This window comes from Camponotus floridanus, unplaced genomic scaffold, assembly GCF_003227725.1.
Source record: "Camponotus floridanus strain SB8 unplaced genomic scaffold, Cflo_v7.5 scaffold180, whole genome shotgun sequence".
NCBI classification, from domain to species: domain Eukaryota; kingdom Metazoa; phylum Arthropoda; class Insecta; order Hymenoptera; family Formicidae; genus Camponotus; species Camponotus floridanus.
The window spans coordinates 276,783-300,271 of record NW_020229304.1 but is presented as its reverse complement, the minus strand read 5'-3'; the positions used below and the strand labels follow the sequence as shown (position 1 = coordinate 300,271).

Here is a 23,489-nt window from a genome sequence, read left to right as displayed (position 1 = left end):
AGAGTTAAGACGAATAATACGGCTTAACGGATTATTGTGAGATAAACGAATGTAGATTATGATAGTATATCTCACTCGTTCTCATATCATGGTTGAAACGTTCGGCTATATACAGTTCATTGGGGTACAGCAATTAATGATTTATTTAATATATTTTGAATTTTTCAGGGGCATGCGGTTGCACCGAGAGGTCCGGAATTCAGGGGGTACAGACAAGGATACGGTAAGAGCGGCTGGCTTACTTCAGATAAGTATAAAATTCATAAAATGTCTTCGATAGTTAACTTGTAAGCCAGTGCATTAATTCTATTATTTTCGACGGATCCTCTAGGAGCGAGTCTTAGATTCTGAGTCTAGTATCGATGTGCAAGACGTCACGTCACAGCGGCACAGGATCCACGGAGAAATTCTTTCAGAGAAGCTCTCCGTGAAAGCGGCAGAGGAGTAGAATTTGCTACTCAATGCACATCGAGTGACTAACTCGAACGACGCTACACTCTAGGATACGCTTTGAGCGTTCTCAGAGGATCGGTTGAAATTTAAATTATTCAACTCAAAGAAGGATTTAAAGTCTGTTATACGGAAGGTAGGATTCGAGGAAAATTGGTCGTACAACGGATGATAATTTATCTAGCATATACTGAATTTCCAGGAGCATGCGGCTGCACCGAGAGGTCTGGAGATTCAAGGATACAGACGAGGATACGGGTGAGAGCGGCTGGCTTACTTCAGATAAGTATAAAATTCATAAAATGTTTCGATAGTTAACTTGTAAGCCAGTGCATAAATTCTATTATTTTCGACAGATCCTCTAGGAGCGAGTCTTAGATTCTGAGTCTAGTATCGATGTGCAAGACGTCACGTCACAGCGGCACAGGATCCACGGAGAAAATTCTTTCAGAGAAGCTCTCCGTGAAAGCGGCAGAGGAGTAGAATTTGCTACTCAATGCACATCGAGTGACTAACTCGAACGACGCTACACTCTAGGATACGCTTCGAGCGTTCTCAGAGGATCGGTTGAAATTTTAAATAATTCAACTCGAAAGAAAAATTTAAAGTCTGTATACGGGCAAGTAAGATTCTGGGAAAATTGTCAATAGGCCTAGAATAAATGAACTAATATACAAAGTTATTATCAAGGTTGATTAAGAATGATTATTATTTTATTATTTCCTTACCGGATGACGGGATCAATGGATGAATGCAGGCACCGCTGCTCCTTCCCTGGGTTGCTCGACCTCGGTGAGAACCTGAAGAAGTGGCAAGGCAGCGCAGAGAATGGCCAAAGAGTCAGAGGTTGCTGGATGGTAGCACTTTATTAAAGTGTTAATGTTGATACAGCTCTCTTAATAGAGATTGAGACTAAGTCCCGAAAGAAAAGTCAAAATCGCGACTAAGTTATTTTCGAATAAGTTAAGGTGTCCGGTAGGCTTCTAGGTTTTTCCTCTTCGAGAGCTGGAGATCTGATGGGCGTAGAGAGAGCTGAGACACAGGCGAGTTAATGGCTTAAAGGCTAGAGAGCGGGCGAGAGCGCAGACTTGACGCCTGAGGTGCCTTATATACCTTCCTCTGGTTCGATGTTTAATGGTAGGGAGAAAAGGTGGGCCTCTTAGGTGATTGGTGGGTCGGCTGCTGGGAGCTATCCCTTCCTGCTATGAGTTTGCGATGTGGTGGGTGAGAGTTTTGTGGTAGGGATTGCAGGTCTTGAGTCTTAGATTTATTAAATAATTTTAGAATAATTTTTAATAATGATTTTTAACAATCAGAATTTTTTTATAATATCGTATTTATGTTATTCGAAAATTTGAGTTCGATTTATAGCAATTGTTTAAATTTTAAGTGATATTTTGGTAAATTCTGATGTATTAAACCATTATTATTACAATGATTTTTACAATGGTGCGTTATATAGTTAAAATTAATAATTAGTAATTAATTAATATTTAGTAAATTAATAACTAGTAATAATTAGTAAAGAAAAATTTAGCATTTGGATTGCAGATTCTAACGCAACGGATGCGAAGATGGCTTATCTCTTTTTCTAAAAATAGATACGCTGGATGTCCTTCGAAGAATGCTCACTGCATTCTTTCTCTTTATAAGACACATTAGTAACAGTAATATTTTTTAATGAATTACCTTTTAAAATTCGTTTACGTGGTTTAAATTGGCATATTACACGTATTATTTCCAGGTTTAATAATTATCTTAAGACTAATTATTAAGATTTATCATTTACAATATATATTTTTATTTATTTAATAAAGGCTTCAACAATTAGAATTTTTCGTGGTTTTATAGGTATATATTTTAAAATTTTCAAAGTCGACTTTTAATGATTACTCAAGTCTATGAATAATATTTTAATAAATTCTAATGCGTTAAGCCATTATTATTACAATAAATTTTACAATAAGAATATATGGAAATTAATTATCGCTTCGCTTAATAGTTATTATGTCGCTAAAAGAAATTTTATTCTTACAATTCTCGGAACAACGTATGAAAAAGCGGCTCGTTTTACTTCTAAGAATGATCACGACGGATGTGCTCGAAGAATTCATTGCACGCTCTACCGTGATCTTTTATTCAAGAGGTCTTTTGATTCTAACAATATTTTATTCTTTGAAGATTTTCATTTGGGCGACTTTCATATTAGCACATATATATATTATATATATATATATATATGTATAGATATGTATTCGCATATTGCTTATGAAAATTGATTTCAGCAAGTTTTTACTGAATCGTATTTAATAATAAGAAAAAATATGGAATTGTTAATTGCAAATTACATATTTTTTCTTAGAAACAACTATGTGTTTTCTTTACACCAATTGATTCCTCTCATTAATTTGTACATAAAAGTATGAAGGTAAGATAATCGAAAAATGAATGGTTTACTAGATATTTTATGGTTTATGTAAAATTAAGAAATTATTTCAACCCTCATAACTCGCAAAGTACTTAATAAAAATGAACATTATTATAGTGTTTTGGAAAGCTCTTGAATTAAGCTATAAGAATATGCAATCAAATGTAGGGGGTGTCATTTAAAAAAGTCAATGTGACCTTGACCTGACCTTGACGACGCCATCCAAGGTCAAACTGATAGAATCAGTATATAGATCTTCTTAAACCCTACAACTTTTGTTGGAAACACTTTTCTGTAAAACGTATATTTTCCGAGATATTTAGGTGTTTCCACACTTTTGGTAGACCCTGTATATTTGTAAATTTCCATCGCGACGCTTATTTATTGTATTTATACCTTTATTTTATTGAGTTTTGTTATAAAATATATATGCGTATATGTAAATTTATTCAATTTATATATTACGTATAGTACGCACATATATATAGGGAGATTTCTGGACATGTTCATATATATATGTGTCAATTTCTATCGCGACGCGTATTTATTGTATTTATACCGTTATTTTATTGAGTTTGGTTATAAAATATATATGCGTATATGTAAATTTATTCAATTTATATATTACGTATAGTACGCACATATATATAGGGAGATTTCTGGACATGTTAATATATATATGTGTCAATTTCTATCGCGACGCGTATTTATTGTATTTATACCGTTATTTTATTGAGTTTGGTTATAAAATATATATGCGTATATGTAAATTTATTCGATTTATAGGTTACATATAGTATGCATATATATATAAAGGTGTATATTTTTATCTATTAATATATGTTAATTTTTCGTCCTGACGATTGTTTATTACGTCTCTACTTTTATTTTATTGGATTTTGTTATAAAATATGTATGCATATGTGTATATGTAGTCAGTTCATATGTCACATATAGTATGCATATATATAGAGGTATATGATACTGGATAATAGTATAATATTAATAGAGAATACTTTGTTAATGCTTAATTATAAAAGAGAAGTCGATGTATTAATTTGGTTTGCATTCATGCGAGCGCGAATTTAGATCTTCCCTCTGCCTTTAGGTCGGGAGAGGATGTTTAAAAATTCCAATGGAGATAACGCGACGTGCTGGACTTGGCCTTGCACGCTTGTTCGACTCGTAGAGTTATACGCATAATATTCTTTGTGCAATATTATTCGTAAGTACACGTATTATTTCTCTATTTCTCTCGTGTTTTCACGTTTTATTTCCTTTGACTTAATGATATATGTATATTATGCATGATAAGAAGTTGCTGTCATTATATTCATTGTTGAAATTTTTTTTTTTTATTTTTATTTAATAAAGTTTTAAATTTAGATTCTAATTTTTGAGTGTTATTTCACACGTTATGCAGCTGGGCCTTATTCATTTCTCGGAAGATTTTAGTCTTACATTATTAAATTTGCATATGTTCATATGCACGTATATATATATATACGTATAAGAGTGCTCATATGTGAATGTTCGTGCATTTTACAATTGTGTATATACATTTTATATTCATAGTAGCTATAGATGTCCATCTTTAATATTATTATTTTATTAATTCAGGTGATACTTTTGCCAGGGGGTACCCGGTGAGTAGGAACACGAATGTAGGGTGTCCATTTATTTTCGTCATATGAAGACTTACTAGTAAGTAATATTCTGACATAATTATACTTAATAAGGTTTGGTATTATGAAATTTTGTCATTAAAGTACTTGAAAAAGGGGGATTATTATAGTTGAAAACTTTTTATATGAAGTGTTAATATTTTATAAGGCTTGGTACATGCATTCATATATAGAAGAGTGTGATCGTAAATGTTCATGGTTGATTTTTGATGGTGTTCATTGGCCTTATTCTGATTTTTAAATTATTTTAATTTAAATTTTATGTTATTTTGGTTCATTTATGCTAGTTGGTTTTTCTTTCTTTTCATTGGCTCATGTGTATATGCCTTAAGCATATAGATGCTATCCATTTTGTTATACTTAATACTTTGCAAATTTTTATAAAATATTGACAGCCTCGTGTTAGAAATTATTATTCTTATGACCAAATATTATTTTACATTAATTTTTCAGGCATCCAGGAGGGGGGTCATTATTATTATTGGTTATAAGAGTGGATGCATATATATATATACATATATATATATATATATATATATATTCATGTGTATAATTGTTAGAATTATTTTGTAGAATTTGAAGCTAGATTTTACTACCAAAATTTTGTTTCTGAAATTTTTTAATCATTAATATTTTATTAATTTATGGTCTAAGAATATATATTCATTTTTATTTGTTTTTAGGTGTCAACAGGTTTAGCAAGAAAAACAAGCAGTGCTGAATTAAAATGTTGATGGTCAAGGATATATTATTATTTCTAAGGGTAAGTCTTATTAAAATTTATGCAAATTCATTATTGTTATTATTATTATTTGCATTGAAGCAATTTCAATTTTAATCATAGAGAATTATTAGTACCATATAATTTATTAGTTTTATCAATTGTTAAATTTTGGTTATTATCTTACATTTTTATTTATAATTTTGTCTTTACAAGTTTCATAGGATATTTATTAAATATTCATTGTTAGTTGGGGATTAATATATATATATCTTGTAATTATTCAATGGCACTTAAATTATATTATTATAAAATATTTTAACATTTATTATTCTTGTATTTGTTATGTTATCCTTGTGACGATATTAAGTCGGATACTAGTAATTTTGATTTTAATGATATTATTTAGAGGGAGAGTTCGTTTGATATTTATACGATTTTGTTTTGTATTTCGATTATTAGTATCGCGATATTATTTAGTGCATAGCTATTATTTATTTGGTTTTATGATTTATAGGTTATACTGGGAACAGTATATCGATGGTCAATGGAAAATAAAATATTATCGTCGTGAGGGGTTACATCTATATACCCAATATGTTGGAATTATTATCCCAGAGATGTATATGAGAGCATTTTCACCCAAATTTGGACGTCATTTTTTTGATGAATTAGTCGACTAGTGTGGTGATCTACTTGGTCATGGTATCATGATTATATTATTTTTATAATTCTATTGTAAAAGATCTCGAAGTTACAACACTTTTGGTTGGTAAATTTGATTGTTAGCATCATATTTATACTTCTAGTGAGTAGGGACTGTTATTTTAGAACTATATACGGGAGCATATTAGGACGTGTACTTATTTTGATTAATTAATCGATTAGTACGTTGATCTACTTGGTAATGGGATCACAATTATGCCCTTAGTATATCTCTATTGTAAAAGATATCGAAGTTACAAACATTTTAAATTTTTGTTCATGGGGTTGCCTTCAAAATTTTACTGCTAGAATAATCACCGGGGAAGCTACTAGAAGGTCGTCAGATTTTTATCGTTAATCTTTATTCGTTTAATGAATTATCCTAACAAAGTTTACGCCAAGTATTGGCTTTATTTTGTATTAATTGTTTTATTTCTTTTACAGGTTACCGAATGGGAGCGTACATGTATTTATATACGGGGAAGAAGAGGGTTGATGGATCAACATTTCTACGTCGAAAATTATAGGGGTTGTTTCAACGCATAATTATATATATATATATATATATAAACATATATATATATATATGTTTTTAGTTAAGACATCGGTGTTGTAAGGATTTTTGATTATATAAGTATTTTTAATGGTACTACTATAAGACGTACCTATTAATATTATGTTATTATATTTTTAACACGTTTGAAATATTTAATTATTATATTTTTAATTATTTAAAGGCGATGTGTTGCTCTTTGTGATTATATAATATGTTTTGCCTGTCATGTCCTATGCATATTAATTATTTAATCAATTCTGTCAAGTAATTTATCAAGTCTGTCGCTAAAATTTAATTATTAAATTTTATCGTTAATATTTGATTCTTCCAATTATATTTTATTATTGATGTTTCATTAAAATTTTGAGATTCGTTAACTAATTAATTTTTCTTTTTCAGGTGCAGGACTACCGCGGCTTTACCTTTGAATGATATTTGGATTTGTCGATGTCGAGGTGGATGATTATTAAAAATCGCTCACATCGCGGGATTTTATATAGATCTTGATTGTTAGTATTAATTTCTTTTTAGAGGTAGTTAAGGAATACAAGGTTTAAATTATATTATTAACTAACAAGAATGTGTATACGTATATGTATCAAAATTTTAATATTGGTTTGTATGTCTTAAGATATTAATTTTATAAACGGCATACACTAAGATTTTATAAACGTCGATACTTTTGCTTTATATAAATGAAATATTGAATTATCATTAATCATATAATAATTTTAAATTTTGATTAATGCATTGAGATTTCGATTGTCCATATATCAAAATGATTTTATCTAATTTATTACAATTTGTTTAGGAATACTGTTGCTGGAAATATCTTTTATTAATTCTCATTGGTCAAAGCATTGATTTCTCAAGGGATTATTATTTTGTCTTAGTTTATTCGCGATATCCGTGTAGGACAAAAATCGTCGTGTTTAATATATGTACATGTATGTGTATTAATTATATTTTTATTATATATTTTTCCTACACGTCATTAGAGAATATATATATATATATTCATTGGGGAAAAGGAAACTTATAAATCATTTCATATTTATGGTTTGATAATCATGAAGAAATTACATAAGTAAGCGTAAATATTTCCCTTTGTATGATTATTGTATATATTTATAATGTTAACTTATTATTTCTTTTGCTATTACAAGGGATTCCATATATGTATATATTAATTATACGAATTTAATTTTCTATAACATGGCGATTGACTATTATTGTTAGTAATTTGCCTTACGCGTATTTATTGGGTTATGTAATATATGCATGTGTCCGATTTACAATTTATTAAAATTTATGTCCTTAGTTATTGGTTGGACATTTGTCATGAAATAATTTAGTATTAATGTGCAGCGTTAAATTGTGAATTTTTATATTTTGATTATATTATCTTGGAGGGTCATTATCCTCTTCAATTATTTTATAAGAAATTGTATATAGACCTTTTATTAATTACGATTGTTCTTTTTCAGGTTTCTAGTGGTGAAGATCTACATTTAAGAGAGAGTTTACGTGGAAAAAAGAGAGAGATGTTCAAGCCCATGATTTATGCTACAAGATTCCAACGATATATATAAGCATAGACGTTCTTATTATTATTATATTTTATTTATTCTTTTGGTTCAACAAAATGGTTTATAAATCTATTTTATTTCATTGAAAAAAAACTCTTATTAATTTCTGGTTAACACATACTATATTTATTTAATAAATTCTGTATGTCATAAAGACTAATTAGGGGACTTTTATTTATCCGACAGATCAAATAGAAACAGATACGGATTTTAATTTTATTTAATTTATTCTCTTGAATTTTAAGTCATTATATTTATAAATTTTGTTGATGATCAGGTACATTTTGTTGTTCCATTTTGTGTATCTATGTGTATGTCTTGTTTAATAATTAGGTTAGTAGGATCAATATAGCGATTTTATTTCAATATATGTAATAGAATTAATCATGATCAGATATATATATGTGGGTAGCGTATGTATATTTTGAGTAAAGTATAATTTGAGTGATATTTGAGTCTTATAGTTCTCCTAAATAGTAATGGAGATGTTAGACACAAAATTTCAGATATATATGTATATATAAGAGGCGGTATTTATGCTTGTTTAAAAATGTAATCTTATTTCAACAAATCTGTTGGTCATGGTATTAGAGTTTATTATTAGAAGTGTCATGTATAAGAGTTATAATTTTTCTTTTGAACGTATTGTACGTTTGTTCTCGGTTATTTGTTCGTAATGTAATGAGTACGTATTTTTACTGAGTGGCTTTATATGAATATATATATATGTCACTATTGTAAAGACGATTTTATTTAGTTTTTGTGCAGAGTTTATTTTATTAATTATTTGTATTAAGCATTTTTGTTTGTAAATCAAGTCCTTGCGTCTCCTTTTCTTAAGGTTATATTGTTAATAATTATTTAAAAGGGGCTTGTGGAGCAATTCCATTAATGTTAATCGTTGAGGGTTTTGATTCTTACTTTATAAGAGTGTTTCTTGTCTCTACTGGAAAATATGGGATTATTAGATTTGGCTTATATCGATTGGTTTCCTTTACAGATTCTTAAAATTGGGGATCTATGTACGAGTATACGCGTATGAGGCGGAAAATATTCTAATTATTTGAAGAGTGTGGATTAAGCTCCATATATACTTATCGGAAGGATAATTGATCTTACACTTTACGATACTTTAACTAGAACTTAAATCTATTCTACGTGAGTATATATATTTTCTTTTTCTTTTCTTTCATATATTGTTTTTTTTTTGTTATTTCATCTATTGTGTTTTTTTGTTAACAAAATGAATCGTTATCGAATCTGTTTCATTACGATTGATTGTTTGAATAATGAGAGATATTTGTAAATTTGAAATTCTTTACATTATTATAGCTTTATGATTTTCAATTTAGTTAATTAAAGTTTATTCAATAAGTTTCCGATGATAACGGTTAGGTTCATTTTGTTAGATTTTGTCTATATATATATATATATATATATTTAAATATATTTGCTATTCCTGGTTTTACGGTTAGTTCCACTAGTATAACGAAATTTTATATAGAGTAATAACGATATGATAATATTATAACATTTTATTGATATTTTCTATAATTTTCAGGTATTCTGTAGCGACTTTCGATGAGTGTACTACACATATGCTATCAGCGAGGGACAGATATATATATATAGACATTATTATATAACAATAGTAGGTAAAGATTATGATATAGATATAGTTTTGGAATTTTAATATGCGATATAGTATAATATAAAGATTTTGAAAATTTTTTATTGCGGGACGTAACAAAAGATAACAATTCTTCAAGAAGATCTACTCCATCTACATCAGAATTCTGTCCATCCTGTAAAATATTATGGAAGTCCATGCAGTTTTTCATCAAGTCTTTTTTAGATATTGTTTTTATTTTTCTAAAATCGTAGAGAAATCCAAAGTTATTCCTGAGATCTTCGTACAGCTTAAAACGTTCCTTAAATGATGCAATGGCTTGGTCGGTAACGAGGAGAAAATATTCTATGCGGAATTGTTCTTCTTCATTTCTTATTGGATCATCGACGCTTTCATAATCAAACGGTCGTTTTGATCTAGCAACCCGTTTTTGAGGGAAATGAGGAATAACGTTATTTTGCTCTGCAATAATTTTTGTGGTTTTCACACACTCTTGATAGCCATCTTCTCTAAAAGTTAATAACTCTTTTAGCAGATTATCAAGGAGTGATATGGCCACATCCATTTGCACGTCCCTTTGCTGAAGCATTTTACTTACTCTATTGACTTTTACGAGTAATTCATACCATATAACAGTGGATAATATGAATGGAAAAGATTGAATTTCTTTCAATAAAGAAGTAGCTTCGCTAGCAGCTTTTGGATCTTTAGGTTCGGTTAAAATTTCTTCAAATATTTGTACAAACTCTTTAATTTGGAACCGTACAGCTTTTACACTTTCTACGCGGCATTCCCATCGAGTATCAGATAGCGTTTTTGGTGTAAGCTTTAAATATTTCTTAGTTATATCATATCTATAGTTAGAAGCTGATAAGAATGTGTAAAATCGTTGAATAACACCAAAAAATGTAACAGCCTTGGGAGAAACGCTAGCAATATCTGCCAATACGAGATTTAAATTATGACAGCCACACGGTGTAAAAAAAGCTTTTGGGTTTTCTCGTAAAAGTTGGGCTTGGACACCAGCTTTGTATCCCTTCATGTTTGCTCCATTATCATATCCTTGTCCTCTGCAGTTTGTAAAATCAAGTCCACAATCATTCAGATGTTGTTTTAGAGTTGTTGCCAATCCTAATCCGCTAGTGTCTTTGACCACCAAAAACCCGGTAAAACTTTCACATATTTGTACTTCACCGTTGTGTATATGAACATATCGTATGATGCAAGAAAGTTGCTCCTGATGAGAAGTATCTGGAGTACAATCCAAAAGAACAGAAAAATACTTGACAGCTTTTATTCGACCGATCACAGTATTTCTGATTTTATTACCCATCAGAGATATAAGTTCGTTTTGTATATTTTGCTTAAATAGGTAACAACATTTCTTGATTCTTTAGCATGATTTACATGTTCCATTAGAACAGAATCATACCGAGCCATAAGTTCTACGAGGCCTAAAAAATTTCCATTATTTGGAGTATTCAGTAAATCGGATGAACCTCTCAATGCCATATTATGTTCGGCTAGATATTGAATAATGGCTATTACTCTTTCCAAAATATTTCTCCATTTCTGTTTTTCTTCAATATAAAGTTTTTCAGACATATGAGAAATATTAGAACAGTTTGCAGCACTAATACGAGCTAAACGAGCTTCATTCCATGTGTTCATAGCTTTGAAGTGTACTTTAGATACTTCGTGTTGTTTAATTCTCTCTGATGCATGCTGCCAATCATTAAATCCATGTGTCTCCAACTGGCCTGACCCACTCCGAAACAATTTGAAGGAAAACAAAAGATAGCATTTTTTTCTTTTGAATATACTAGCCAATGTCTATCAATTTGTTCGCCATTGCTCATTTTCCTTGTGTAATATACTTCCGAAAAGCATCTATTCTTTTCATCTTTCGGATAGTTATTTGAACAAATTTTACGGGGTCCTTTTTCAATTAAAATATTTTTTTCAGTTACCTCGAGATTTACTGGCCATGTGTCTATGTCCTCAAGTTTTTTATATTCATCTATGTTTTCAGTTAATTTTTTTGTTTCTTTTCCATTATCCTGCAAAAACAATTCTTTTTAAATATAAATATTTTGTAATTACTTAAGCTTAAATTAAAAACCGACTCAGGTCAGGAGTATTTTGTTTTTAGGGTAATAACACTTACATTATTGTTATCTGTATATTCCACAAGTTCATCATCTTGCGAATTTGTACCAGGTATTTCTTGAGTAGGCCTGTTTTTTTCTGTATTGATAGTGCTTTTTAAAAATTTATTCATGGAGCCTTTTTGGCTATTAATAAATTCCTCTTGAGCTTTGCGCTTTCTCTCCTTCTCTGCGCCACTTACGTATTTTCTTCCAATATCTCTTTTTCTCATCATTTTCACTACAATCACCTTACTATATTCACTGCAAGTAACTAACTAATAAATCAAGAGACACGGTAGTGTCTCGCGCCAAGTTTATGCGAAGCATTGCGCGGCACTCCGTGTATCTATACGCGAGTCAAACAGTTGAGAGTAACTCAGATTATCGGATTTCAATAACGGCTGAACGGATCGAATTCTTACTAGCCTTAATCGATAGAGCGATTGCGCTAGCGACGCTTTTCGATCAATATTAATGACATGTGTCATATGTGTCATTAGTGATATGTATCATTAACCGCATTTTGAATAGTGGTAAAATGCAAGGTATAAATAATTAATAATTAAATTATTAATTAAAAATTGGCAAGAGCCAGTATGGTATGATAATTAGAGCAAGGTAAATAAATAAATATATCTATTTTATAAGCTAAATATAAATATATATAATATATTAATTATATATATATATATATATATATATATATATATATATAATGTTTATTGTATATACTTATTCTATATACATTTTTATATAATTTGCTTATATATTAAAAGAACATATACATATATATGTATATACATACTTTTTTAAATATAATATCTCTTAGTAAATTAGACTAAAAAAAGAAGTGATATAATCCCCAAAAACTTACCTTTTTAAAAAAAGGTAAAAAAAGGGCGCCAAGTTCATGCACTAATTGTATTCAACTGTCATATTGTCTACAAAAATAGTGATATAAAAAAATTGCGCCAATTAAGAATAAAAATTTGTACAAGATAAATAGAAGTATAAGGAAGAAAACAAGAAAGTAAAAAAAATTTTAATTAAAAAAACTTGGTCAATTTCTTGAGTTTTACGCCATACAACCTCATGCTACGGCCATTGTGGACGACCCTTTAATCCCGATTTACAACAGATAATTTAAGCCCTAATTTAAGCCTTAAGAAATTGACCAATCACAGCCGAGCATTCTCTTCATTAGCCGTGTTCCGAAATTGTTACCAGTACTACAAATTCTATAGTACACGTTACGTATATTATATATTTTCAGTGTTGGCAATAAACTGGCAGCAATTTCGGAACACGGCCATACTTGACTGTGATTGGTCAGTTTCTTGAGTCTTACGCCTTACAACCTTATGCTACGGCCATTGTAGACGACTCTTGAAGCGCCTGAGATTTTAAGGAGACTTAAGGAGTAAGACTTAAGAAATTGACCAATCACAATCGAATATTCTCCTTACACTTGACTGTAATTGGTCAATTTCTTAAATCTTACGCCTAAAATTTCCTTAAAATTTCATTGTAGACGACGCTTAATGTAGCGTCTATAATAAGATTTTAAGGTGTAAATTTTAAGATATTTACCAATCACGGTCTAGTATTAGGAGAATATTCGATTGTGAATGGTCAATTTCTTAAGTTAAAATAAACGAAATTAAAGGCTCCTCTAAATTAACAAATCAATAATAAATAGTAAAAGGCAGTAAAGAGCCAACGCAATTGTAGGGCGTGGATAAAATAATTTCCAAAACAGCAAATCAATTTTAACGATTCTTTCGCTTTATTCCAAACGTTTCGGACACAATTCGAGCCTTCTTCAGTGATTCTAATAAACACATAGAAAAGATAAATAAATCAACTGAGAAAAAAATAAAAGCACAATATCAATAAATGCAAAAGAGGGAAAAAAGCATAGTCACATGTATGCATGATCTATAAGAGCAACGCGACTTCGTCAAGGCTGGTCCATCCGAGAAAACACAATGCAAAAAGCCCTCTCAGCGGTACAAAGCGCGAAGAGCGATGCACTAACAAAATAAAACCAAAACTATTCACAAATCTTAAAAAAGAGAAATTCATTAACACTAATTAAAGGCAACTCACTCACTCGGACAAGAGACAGACCAGCAGAAACGAAATGAAACAATCGACAAGCTCAAAATCGAATAGGCCGATAATTCGAACGGCAACGGTAATAGTGTCATATTGTGGTCAGCAATAACAAGAGAACAAAGCCAGTCAAACCGAAAAACAACCCGTTAAATCTTGGGCATGTTTTCAACTATCGATAGGCACGAAGTATTTAATTTTATAGTATCGCTTTGGAGATTCAACGCATTCTTTTGGCGCTTAATATAAATCATTTTAGAAATGTCTTTTTCCTAAAAAGCTTGCGAGGTGGAGAGCTCGTGATTACATCTCTGTTTCGAAGTACAGATCGTTAAATTGTACAGACGGCGTTTTACCGAGAGCTTATGGGCTGCCGAAAATTCATAAGAAGAACAATCCGTTACGCATAATAGTCTCATCGAAAAACACGCCGCTTTATGGTCTCGCTAAATTTTTACATGACGTCATTTATAAATCTATCCCGAGACCTGATAGCCAGATTATTAACAGCGTGCAAGTAGTCGAGAGACTTAACGGCAAACGTATTGATGGTGATGTAAAATTGATTTCGTTGGATGTTGTCTCACTATTCACCAATATACCTTTGGATATGGCGATTAATAGTTTGGTTGTTTTAGATGGGACCATATAGGAATCAATTGCCGGATACCTCGCGATGAATTTGTAATGGCAGTTCGCTTTATTTTAAATTCCACTTTTTTTATGTTTAATGATGTTTGTTATCAACAAACATTTGGCACGCCCATGGGCTCTCCCCTTTCCCCGATTATCGCTGAGATCACGCTTCAAGATTTAGAGTCAAGGGCTATCGCGGCTCTACCTATGGATCTTCCTTTTTATTTTAGATATGTTGACGACATCGTGTTGGCGGCTCCCTCCTCAATGCTCAATGTTGTCCTGAACATTTTTAACTCGTTCCATACAAGATTGCAATTCACTGTTGAGGAGGGTGTCGACAACCGTTTGAATTTTCTTGACATCACTATTATTTTATACAATGGACATATTGAATTCAATTGGTTTCATAAACCAACTTTTTCGGGAAGGTACCTCCACTTCGAGTCGCGACATCCCCTTTGCCAGAAGAAGGGCACGATCATTGGGCTAATAGTTTTAATAAAGTTTTCTGGCTTTCTCATCCTAAATTTCATCAAGACAATCTCGAATTTGTTGTTAACATCCTTCTTAACAACGGATATCCGCTCTCTCTTATTTTTCACACAATTGTTGATCGACTGAATATTCTATTTCATAGATTTAATAACAAACACGACAACGGTTTGAATGATGTTGAGATTGTGATTGATGATGAGAGAGGTGGTAATAAGATCACATATTTTAACGTTCCATATGTGAAGAACATATCAGAACGTTTTCGATACTGCGTCAGAGATCTCGATGTCAGGCTTTCTTACACCGGAATAAATAATTTGCGCAAATTTATTAAAGTCGGCTGTTTACTGAATGATTCGCGTAGTAATATTGTATATAAAATCAATTGCACAGATTGCGACGCCTCTTACGTAGGACAAACAGGTCGCTTGTTAAGGACGAGAATCAAGGAACATCGAAGGAATTTTACGTCCGTCATTGCAGAACATAGAGCGCTTAATCACACCTTTGATTTTGATGATGTCGATATTGTTACGTCCCGCAATGAAAAATTTTCAAAATCTTTATATTACACTATATCGCATATTAAAATTCCAAAACTATATCTATATCATAATCTTTACCTACTATTGTTATATAATAATGTCTATATATATATATCTGTCCCTCGCTGATAGCATATGTGTAGTACACTCATTGAAAGTCGCTACAGAATACCTGAAAATTATAGAAAATATCAATAAAATGTTATAATATTATCATATCGTTATTACTCTATATAAAATTTCGTTATACTAGTGGAACTAACCGTAAAACCAGCATTAGCAAATATATTTAAATATATATATATATATATATAGACAAAATCTAACAAAATGAACCTAACCGTTATCATTGGAAACTTATTGAATAAACTTTAATTAAAAATATTGAAAATCTTAAAGCCACAATAATGTAAAGAATTTCAAATCTAGAATATATATATATTTACAAATATCTTTCATTATTCAAACAATCAATCGTGATGAAACAGATTCGATAACGATTCATTTTGTTAACAAAAAAAAAAAAACCACAATAGATGAAATAAAAAAAAAAAAAAAAACAATATATGAAAAGAAAGAAAAAGAAAATATACATACTTACGTAGAATAGATTTAAGTTCTAGTTAAAGTATCGTGAAGTGTAAAATCAATTATCCTTCCGATAAGTATATATAATCCGCACTCTTCAAATAGTTAGAATATTTTCCGCCTTCATACGCGTATACTCGTACATAGATCTCCAATTTTAAGAATCTGTAAAGGAAACCAATCGATATAAGCCAAATCTAATAATCCCATATTTTCCAGTAGAGACAAGAAACACTCTTATAAAGTAAGAATCAAAACCCTCAACGATTAACATTAATGGAATTGCTCCACAAGCCCCTTTTAAATAATTATTAACAATATAACCTTAAGGACCTAACCGTATAAAAGGAGACGCAAAGACTTGATTTACAAGCAAAAATGCTTAATACAAATAATTAATAAAATAAACTCTGCACAAAAACTAAATAAAATCGTCTTTACAATAGTGACATATATATATATTCATATAAAGCCACTCAGTAAAAATACGTACTCATTACATTACGAACAAATAACCGAGAACAAACGTACAATACGTTCAAAAGAAAAATTATAACTCTTATACATGACACTTCTAATAATAAACTCTAATACCATGACCAACAGATTTGTTGAAATAAGATTACATTTTTAAACAAGCATAAATACCGCCTCTTATATATACATATATATCTGAAATTTTGTGTCTAACATCTCCATTACTATTTAGGAGAACTATAAGACTCAAATATTACTCAAATTATACCTTACTCAAAATATACATATGCTATATCTACATATATATCGGATCACGATTAATTCTATTAACATATGTATACATATATTAAAATAAAATCGCTATATTGATCCTACTAACCTAATTATTAAACAAGACATACACATAGATACACAAAATGGAACAACAAAATGTACCTGATCATCAACAAAATTTATAAATATAATGACTTAAAATTCAAGAGAATAAATAAAATATAATAATAATAAGAACGTCTATGCTTATATATATCGTTGGAATCTTGTAGCATAAATCATGGGCTTGAACATCTCTCTCTTTTTTCCACGTAAACTCTCTCTTAAATGTAGATCTTCACCACTAGAAACCTGAAAAAGAACAATCGTAATTAATAAAAGGTCTATATATAATTTCCTATAAAATAATTGAAGAGGATAATGACCCTCCAAGATAATATAATCAAAATATAAAAATTCACAATTTAACGCTGCACATTAATATTAAATTATTTCATGACAAATGACCAACCAATAACTAAGGATTCAAATTTTAATAATATGTACATCGGACACATGCATATATTACATAACCTAATTATAAATAAATACGCGTAAGGCAAATTACTAACAATAATAGTCAATCGCCATGTTATAGGAAATTAAATTCGTATATAGAATCCCTTGTAATACCAATGAAAATTAACGCATAAGAATTAACAAAAGAAATAATAAGTTAACATTATAAATATATAAAATAATAAAACAAAGGGAAATATTTACGCTTACTCATGTAATTTCTTTATGATTATCAAACCATAAATATGAAATGATTTATAAGCTCCCCTTTCCCCAATGAGTATATATATTTATATATTCTCTAATAATGTGTAGGAAAAATATATAATAAAAATATAATTAATACACATACATGTACATATATTAAACACGACGATTTTTGTCCTACACGGATATCGCGAATAAACTAAGACAAAATAATAATCCCTTGAGAAATCAACGCTTTGACCAATGAAAATTTAATAAAAGATATTTTTAGCAACAGTACTCCTAAACAAATTGTAATAAATTAGATAAAATCATTTTGATATATGAACAATCGAAATCTTAATGCCTTAATCAAAATTTAAAATTATTATATGATTAATGATAATTCAATATTTCATTTATATAAAGCAAAAGTATCGACATTTATAAAATCTTATTGTATGCCGTTTATAAAATTAATATCTTAAGACATACAAACCAATATTAAAATTTTGATACATATACGTATACACATTCTTGTTAGTTAATAATATAATTTTAAACCTTGTATTCCTTAACTACCTCTAAAAAGAAATTAATACTAACAATCAAGATCTATATAAAATCCCGCGATGTGAGCGATTTTTAATAATCATCCACCTCGACATTGATAAATCCAAATATCATTCAAAGGTAAAGCCGCGGTAGTCCTGCACCTGAAAAAGAAAAATTAATTAGTTAACGAATCTCAAAATTTTAATGAAACATCAATAATAAAAGATAATTGGAAGAATCAAATATTAACGATAAAATGTAATAATTAAATTTTAGCGACAGACTTGATAAATTACTTGACAGAATTGATTAAATAATTAATATGCATAGGACATGACAGGCAAAACATATTATACAATCACAAAGAGCAACACAATCGCCTTTAAATAATTAAAAATATAATAATTAAATATTTCAAACGTGTTAAAAATATAATAACATAATATTAATAGGTACGTCTTATAGCAGTACCATTAAAAATACTTATATAATCAAAAATCCTTACAACACCGATGTCTTAACTAGAAACATATATATATATATATATGTTTATATATATATATATTTATAAAATTATGCGTTGAAACAACCCCTATAATTTTCGACGTAGAAATGTTGATCCATCAACCCTCTTCCTCCCCGTATATAAATACATGTACGCTCCCATTCGGTAACCTGTAAAAGAAATAAAATAATTAATACAAAATAAAGCCAATACTTAGCGTAAACTTTGTTGGAATAACTTATTAAATAAGTAAAGGTTAACGATAAAAATTTAATAACCTTCTAGTAACTTCTCCGGTGATTATTCTAGCAGTAAAATTTTGAAGGCAACCCCATGAACAAAAAATTTAAAATGTTTGTAACTTCGATATCTTTTACAATAGAGATATACTAAGGGCATAATTGTGATCCCATTACCAAGTAGATCAACGTACTAATCGATTAATTAATCAAAATAAGTACACGTCCTAATATGCTCCCGTATATAGTTCTAAAATAACAGTCCCTACTCACTAGAAGTATAAATATGATGCTAACAATCAAATTTACCAAACAAAAGTGTTGTAACTTCGAGATCTTTTACAATAGAATTATAAAAATAATATAATCATGATACCATGACCAAGTAGATCACCACACTAGTCGACTAATTCATCAAAAAAATGACGTCCAAATTTGGGTGAAAATGCTCTCGTATACATCTCTGGGATAATAATTCCAACATATTGGGTATATAGATGTAACCCCTCACGACGATAATATTTTATTTTCCATTGACCATCGATATACTGCTCCCAGTATAACCTATAAATCATAAAACCAAATAAATAATAGCTATGCACTAAATAATATCGCGATACTAATAATCGAAATACAAAACAAAATCGTATAAATATCAAACGAACTCTCCCTCTAAATAATATCATTAAAATCAAAATTACTAGTATCCGACTTAATATCGTCAAAAGGATAACATAACAAATACAAGAATAATAAATGTTAAAATATTTTACAATAATATAATTTAAGTGCCATTGAATAATTACAATATATATATATATTAATCCCCAACTAACAATGAATATTTAATAAATATCCTATGAAACTTGTAAAGACAAAATTATAAATAAAAACGTAAGATAATAACCAAAATTTAACAATTGATAAAACTAACAAATTATATGGTACTAATAATTCTCCATGATTAAAATTGAAATTGCTTAAATGCAAATAATAATAATAACACTAATAACAATAATAATAACAATAATGAATTTGCATAAATTTTAATAAGACTTACCCTTAGAAATAATAATATATCCTTGACCATCAACATTTTAATTCAACATGCTTGTTTTTCTTGCTAAACCTGTTGACACCTAAAAACAAATAAAAATGAATATATGTTCTTAGACCATAAATTAATAAGAATATTAATGATTAAAAAATTTCAGAAACAAAATTTTGGTAGTAAAATCTAGCTTCAAATTCTACAAAATAATTCTAACAATTATACATATGAATATATATATATATATATATATGTATATATATATATATATATATGCATCCACACTTATAACCAATAATAAATGAATAATAAAACCTTAACAAATAAAATATTCACTTATAATAAGCTAATAACGAAATTTAACCAAATACTAGCGGCCCATAACACAAATAATAATTTAAAGTGATCTTACCTGAAAATCAAATAAGAATACCTTATATGACGAAGTCACATGACCCCCCTCCTGGATGCCTGAAAAATTAATGTAAAATAATATTTGGTCATAAGAATAATAATTTCTAACACGAGGCTGTCAATATTTTATAAAAATTTGCAAAGCATTAAGTATAACAAAATGGATAGCATCTATATGCTTAAGGCATATACACATGAGCCAATGAAAAGAAAGAAAGACCAACTAGCATAAATGAACCAAAATAACATAAAATTTAAATTAAAATAATTTAAAAATCAGAATAAGGCCAATGAACACCATCAAAAATCAACCATGAACATTTACGATCACACTCTTCTATATATGAATGCATGTACCAAGCCTTATAAAATATTAACACTTCATATAAAAAGTTTTCAACTATAATAATCCCCCTTTTTCAAGTACTTTAATGACAAAATTTCATAATACTAAACCTTATTAAGTATAATTATGTCAGAATATTACTTACTAGTAAGTCTTCATATGACGAAAATAAATGGACACCCTATATTCGTGTTCCTACTCACCGGGTACCCCCCCTGGCAAAAGTATCACCTGAATTAATAAAATAATAATATTAAGGATGGACATCTATAGCTACTATGAATATAAAATGTATATACACAATTGTAAAATGCACGAGCATTCACATATGAGCACTCTTATACGTATATATATACAGGGTCTACCAAAAGTGTGGAAACCCCTAAATATCTCGGAAAATATACGTTTTACAGAAAAGTGTTTCCAACAAAAGTTGTAGGGTTTAAGAAGATCTATATACTGATTCTATCAGTTTGACCTTGGATGGCGTCGTCAAGGTCAGGTCAAGGTCACATTGACTTTTTTAAATGACACCCCCTACATTTGATTGCATATTCTTATAGCTTAATTCAAGAGCTTTCCAAAACACTATAATAATGTTCATTTTTATTAAGTACTTTGCGAGTTATGAGGGTTGAATGATAGAGTAGCGCCGGTATTAACATTATCCAAGGTGTACTACATGGAGGTTACTCGCTCGGATTTGCATCTGTTGTGTGTGTGATCCAGCTAACTAAGGCAAGATCGGTCGTGGATCCAGTCAGCAAAAGCAAAGACCCAACCAAATTACAATCGAGCATTTAAAGACCTGGAAAGCAATCGACATAGTAAACAGTAAATAAATTTGTGGATGCTCATTTATCATAATAATTGTTCGAAATGTGTGCGTGTGCGTGCGTGCGGTGCGTGTATACAGAGATCAGGTTAGGTTGCACCAAACGATTGCAAATGTGTTTCAATGTGTTAAAGTAAATGCTGAAAGTGGCTGCCATTTACTTCCTGACAATATGCTAATCTTTGGTAGAATGTAGAAATGACTTTACGATTCGTTTCAAAAGGTATCAAAGCCATTTCATCCCTTATTCGCTGTATCAATTCGTGAATGGTTTTAGGTTTTGTTCTGTAAACCTTACTCTTCAGATATCCCCATAGATAATAATCAAGAGGAGTTAGATCTGGTGACCGAGGTGGCCAATCCTCTCCTCCCTCATTTCCGTTCCTTCTTCCTATCCACCGTAGCGGAAAAGTCTCATTTAAAATACGACGTGGTCCTGCACCAAAATGAGCAGGAGCTCCATCATGCTGAAACCATATTTCTTGGAAATTATTTGGAAAAGTATTCTGTATGGCTGGAATTATTTGATCAACAAGTAATCTCTCATACCTTTGAGCGTTCAAATATTCTTCAAAAAAAAACGGCCCTATTAAATAGCCATCTATTATTCCGCACCATACATTTATTTTTTGTGGATGTTGTGTGTGAGTTTCCCGCACCCAATTCGGATTCTCATCTGACCAGAAACGAAAATTTTGATTATTAACTTCTCCCGTTAAGGTAAAAGTTGCCTCGTCTGTGAAAACAATTTGATAAGGGAAGATGGGCCGGACATCTATTAGTGCCATCATTCTTTCACAGAAATGTATACGACGCTCCTCATCTCCGTTTTGCAATTCTTGAACGTATTGCAATTTATATGGATGGAACTTGTTCTTCTTTAAAATTCTCCAAACCGACATGGGAGCAATATCGTGAGTTTGAGCGACTCTCTGAACACTAGAATTGGGATCTTCAATAAATGTCTGCAGAACATCAAGTTGTTTTTCTTCGTTGGTTGCAGACAATGGTCTTCCTGACTTAGAGCGATTTCTTACGCTACCAGTTTGTCTAAAACGTTCTATTGTTTTTAACACAGTGGACTTATTAATTCGACGGTTCGGATACTTGTCATTAAATAATCGAACGACATCAGAGAACGATCTTTCGTTATCACCCCATCCACGCATCATGAGGATAGTGATTCTTTCACGTTCCGACAAGTCGCCAGCCATTTTTAAAACGTTTAATTTTAATTAATCGTACGTTGTATTTGGACGATAACAATTAATTTCTGCTTGCTCAAAGCTGAAGTTAGAAGGTGCTCGTTCTTTGATAGCTTTATACATTCTTAGTTGAATTTTAAATGCGAGTTAGACTGCATGTAGTGCGTCACATAGCGGTAAATGAAGGAACTAACGAGACGTTTCATACACGTTTTATGGAGCAATTTTTTGGCAATTTGACTTCAGCGAAATATGAGGATATGTTGAGGAATCGATCTTGCCTTAGTTAGCTGGATCACACACACAACAGATGCAAATCCGAGCGAGTAACCTCCATGTAGTACACCTTGGATAATGTTAATACCGGCGCTACTCTATCATTCAACCCTCATAACTTGCAAAGTACTTAATAAAAATAAACATTATTATAGTGTTTTGGAAAGCTCTTGAATTAAGCTATAAGAATATGCAATCAAATGTAGGGGGTGTCATTTAAAAAAGTCAATGTGACCTTGACCTGACCTTGACGACGCCATCCAAGGTCAAACT

At 30.2% G+C, this 23,489-nt stretch overlaps 1 protein-coding gene across 1 annotated transcript; it reads right to left on the bottom strand.

The window, feature by feature from the left end:
• Positions 1–9,028: 9,028 nt before the first annotated feature.
• LOC112637588 (zinc finger MYM-type protein 1-like) lies at positions 9,029–11,435 on the bottom strand. Its single transcript, XM_025407634.1, has 3 exons — positions 11,197–11,435; positions 9,893–11,155; positions 9,029–9,080 (listed from the first exon to the last, which is right to left on the bottom strand). Exons 1-3 carry the CDS (start codon positions 11,433–11,435, stop codon positions 9,029–9,031), a joined length of 1,554 nt encoding a protein of 517 aa, XP_025263419.1.
• Between the last annotated feature and the right edge of the window lie 12,054 nt (positions 11,436–23,489).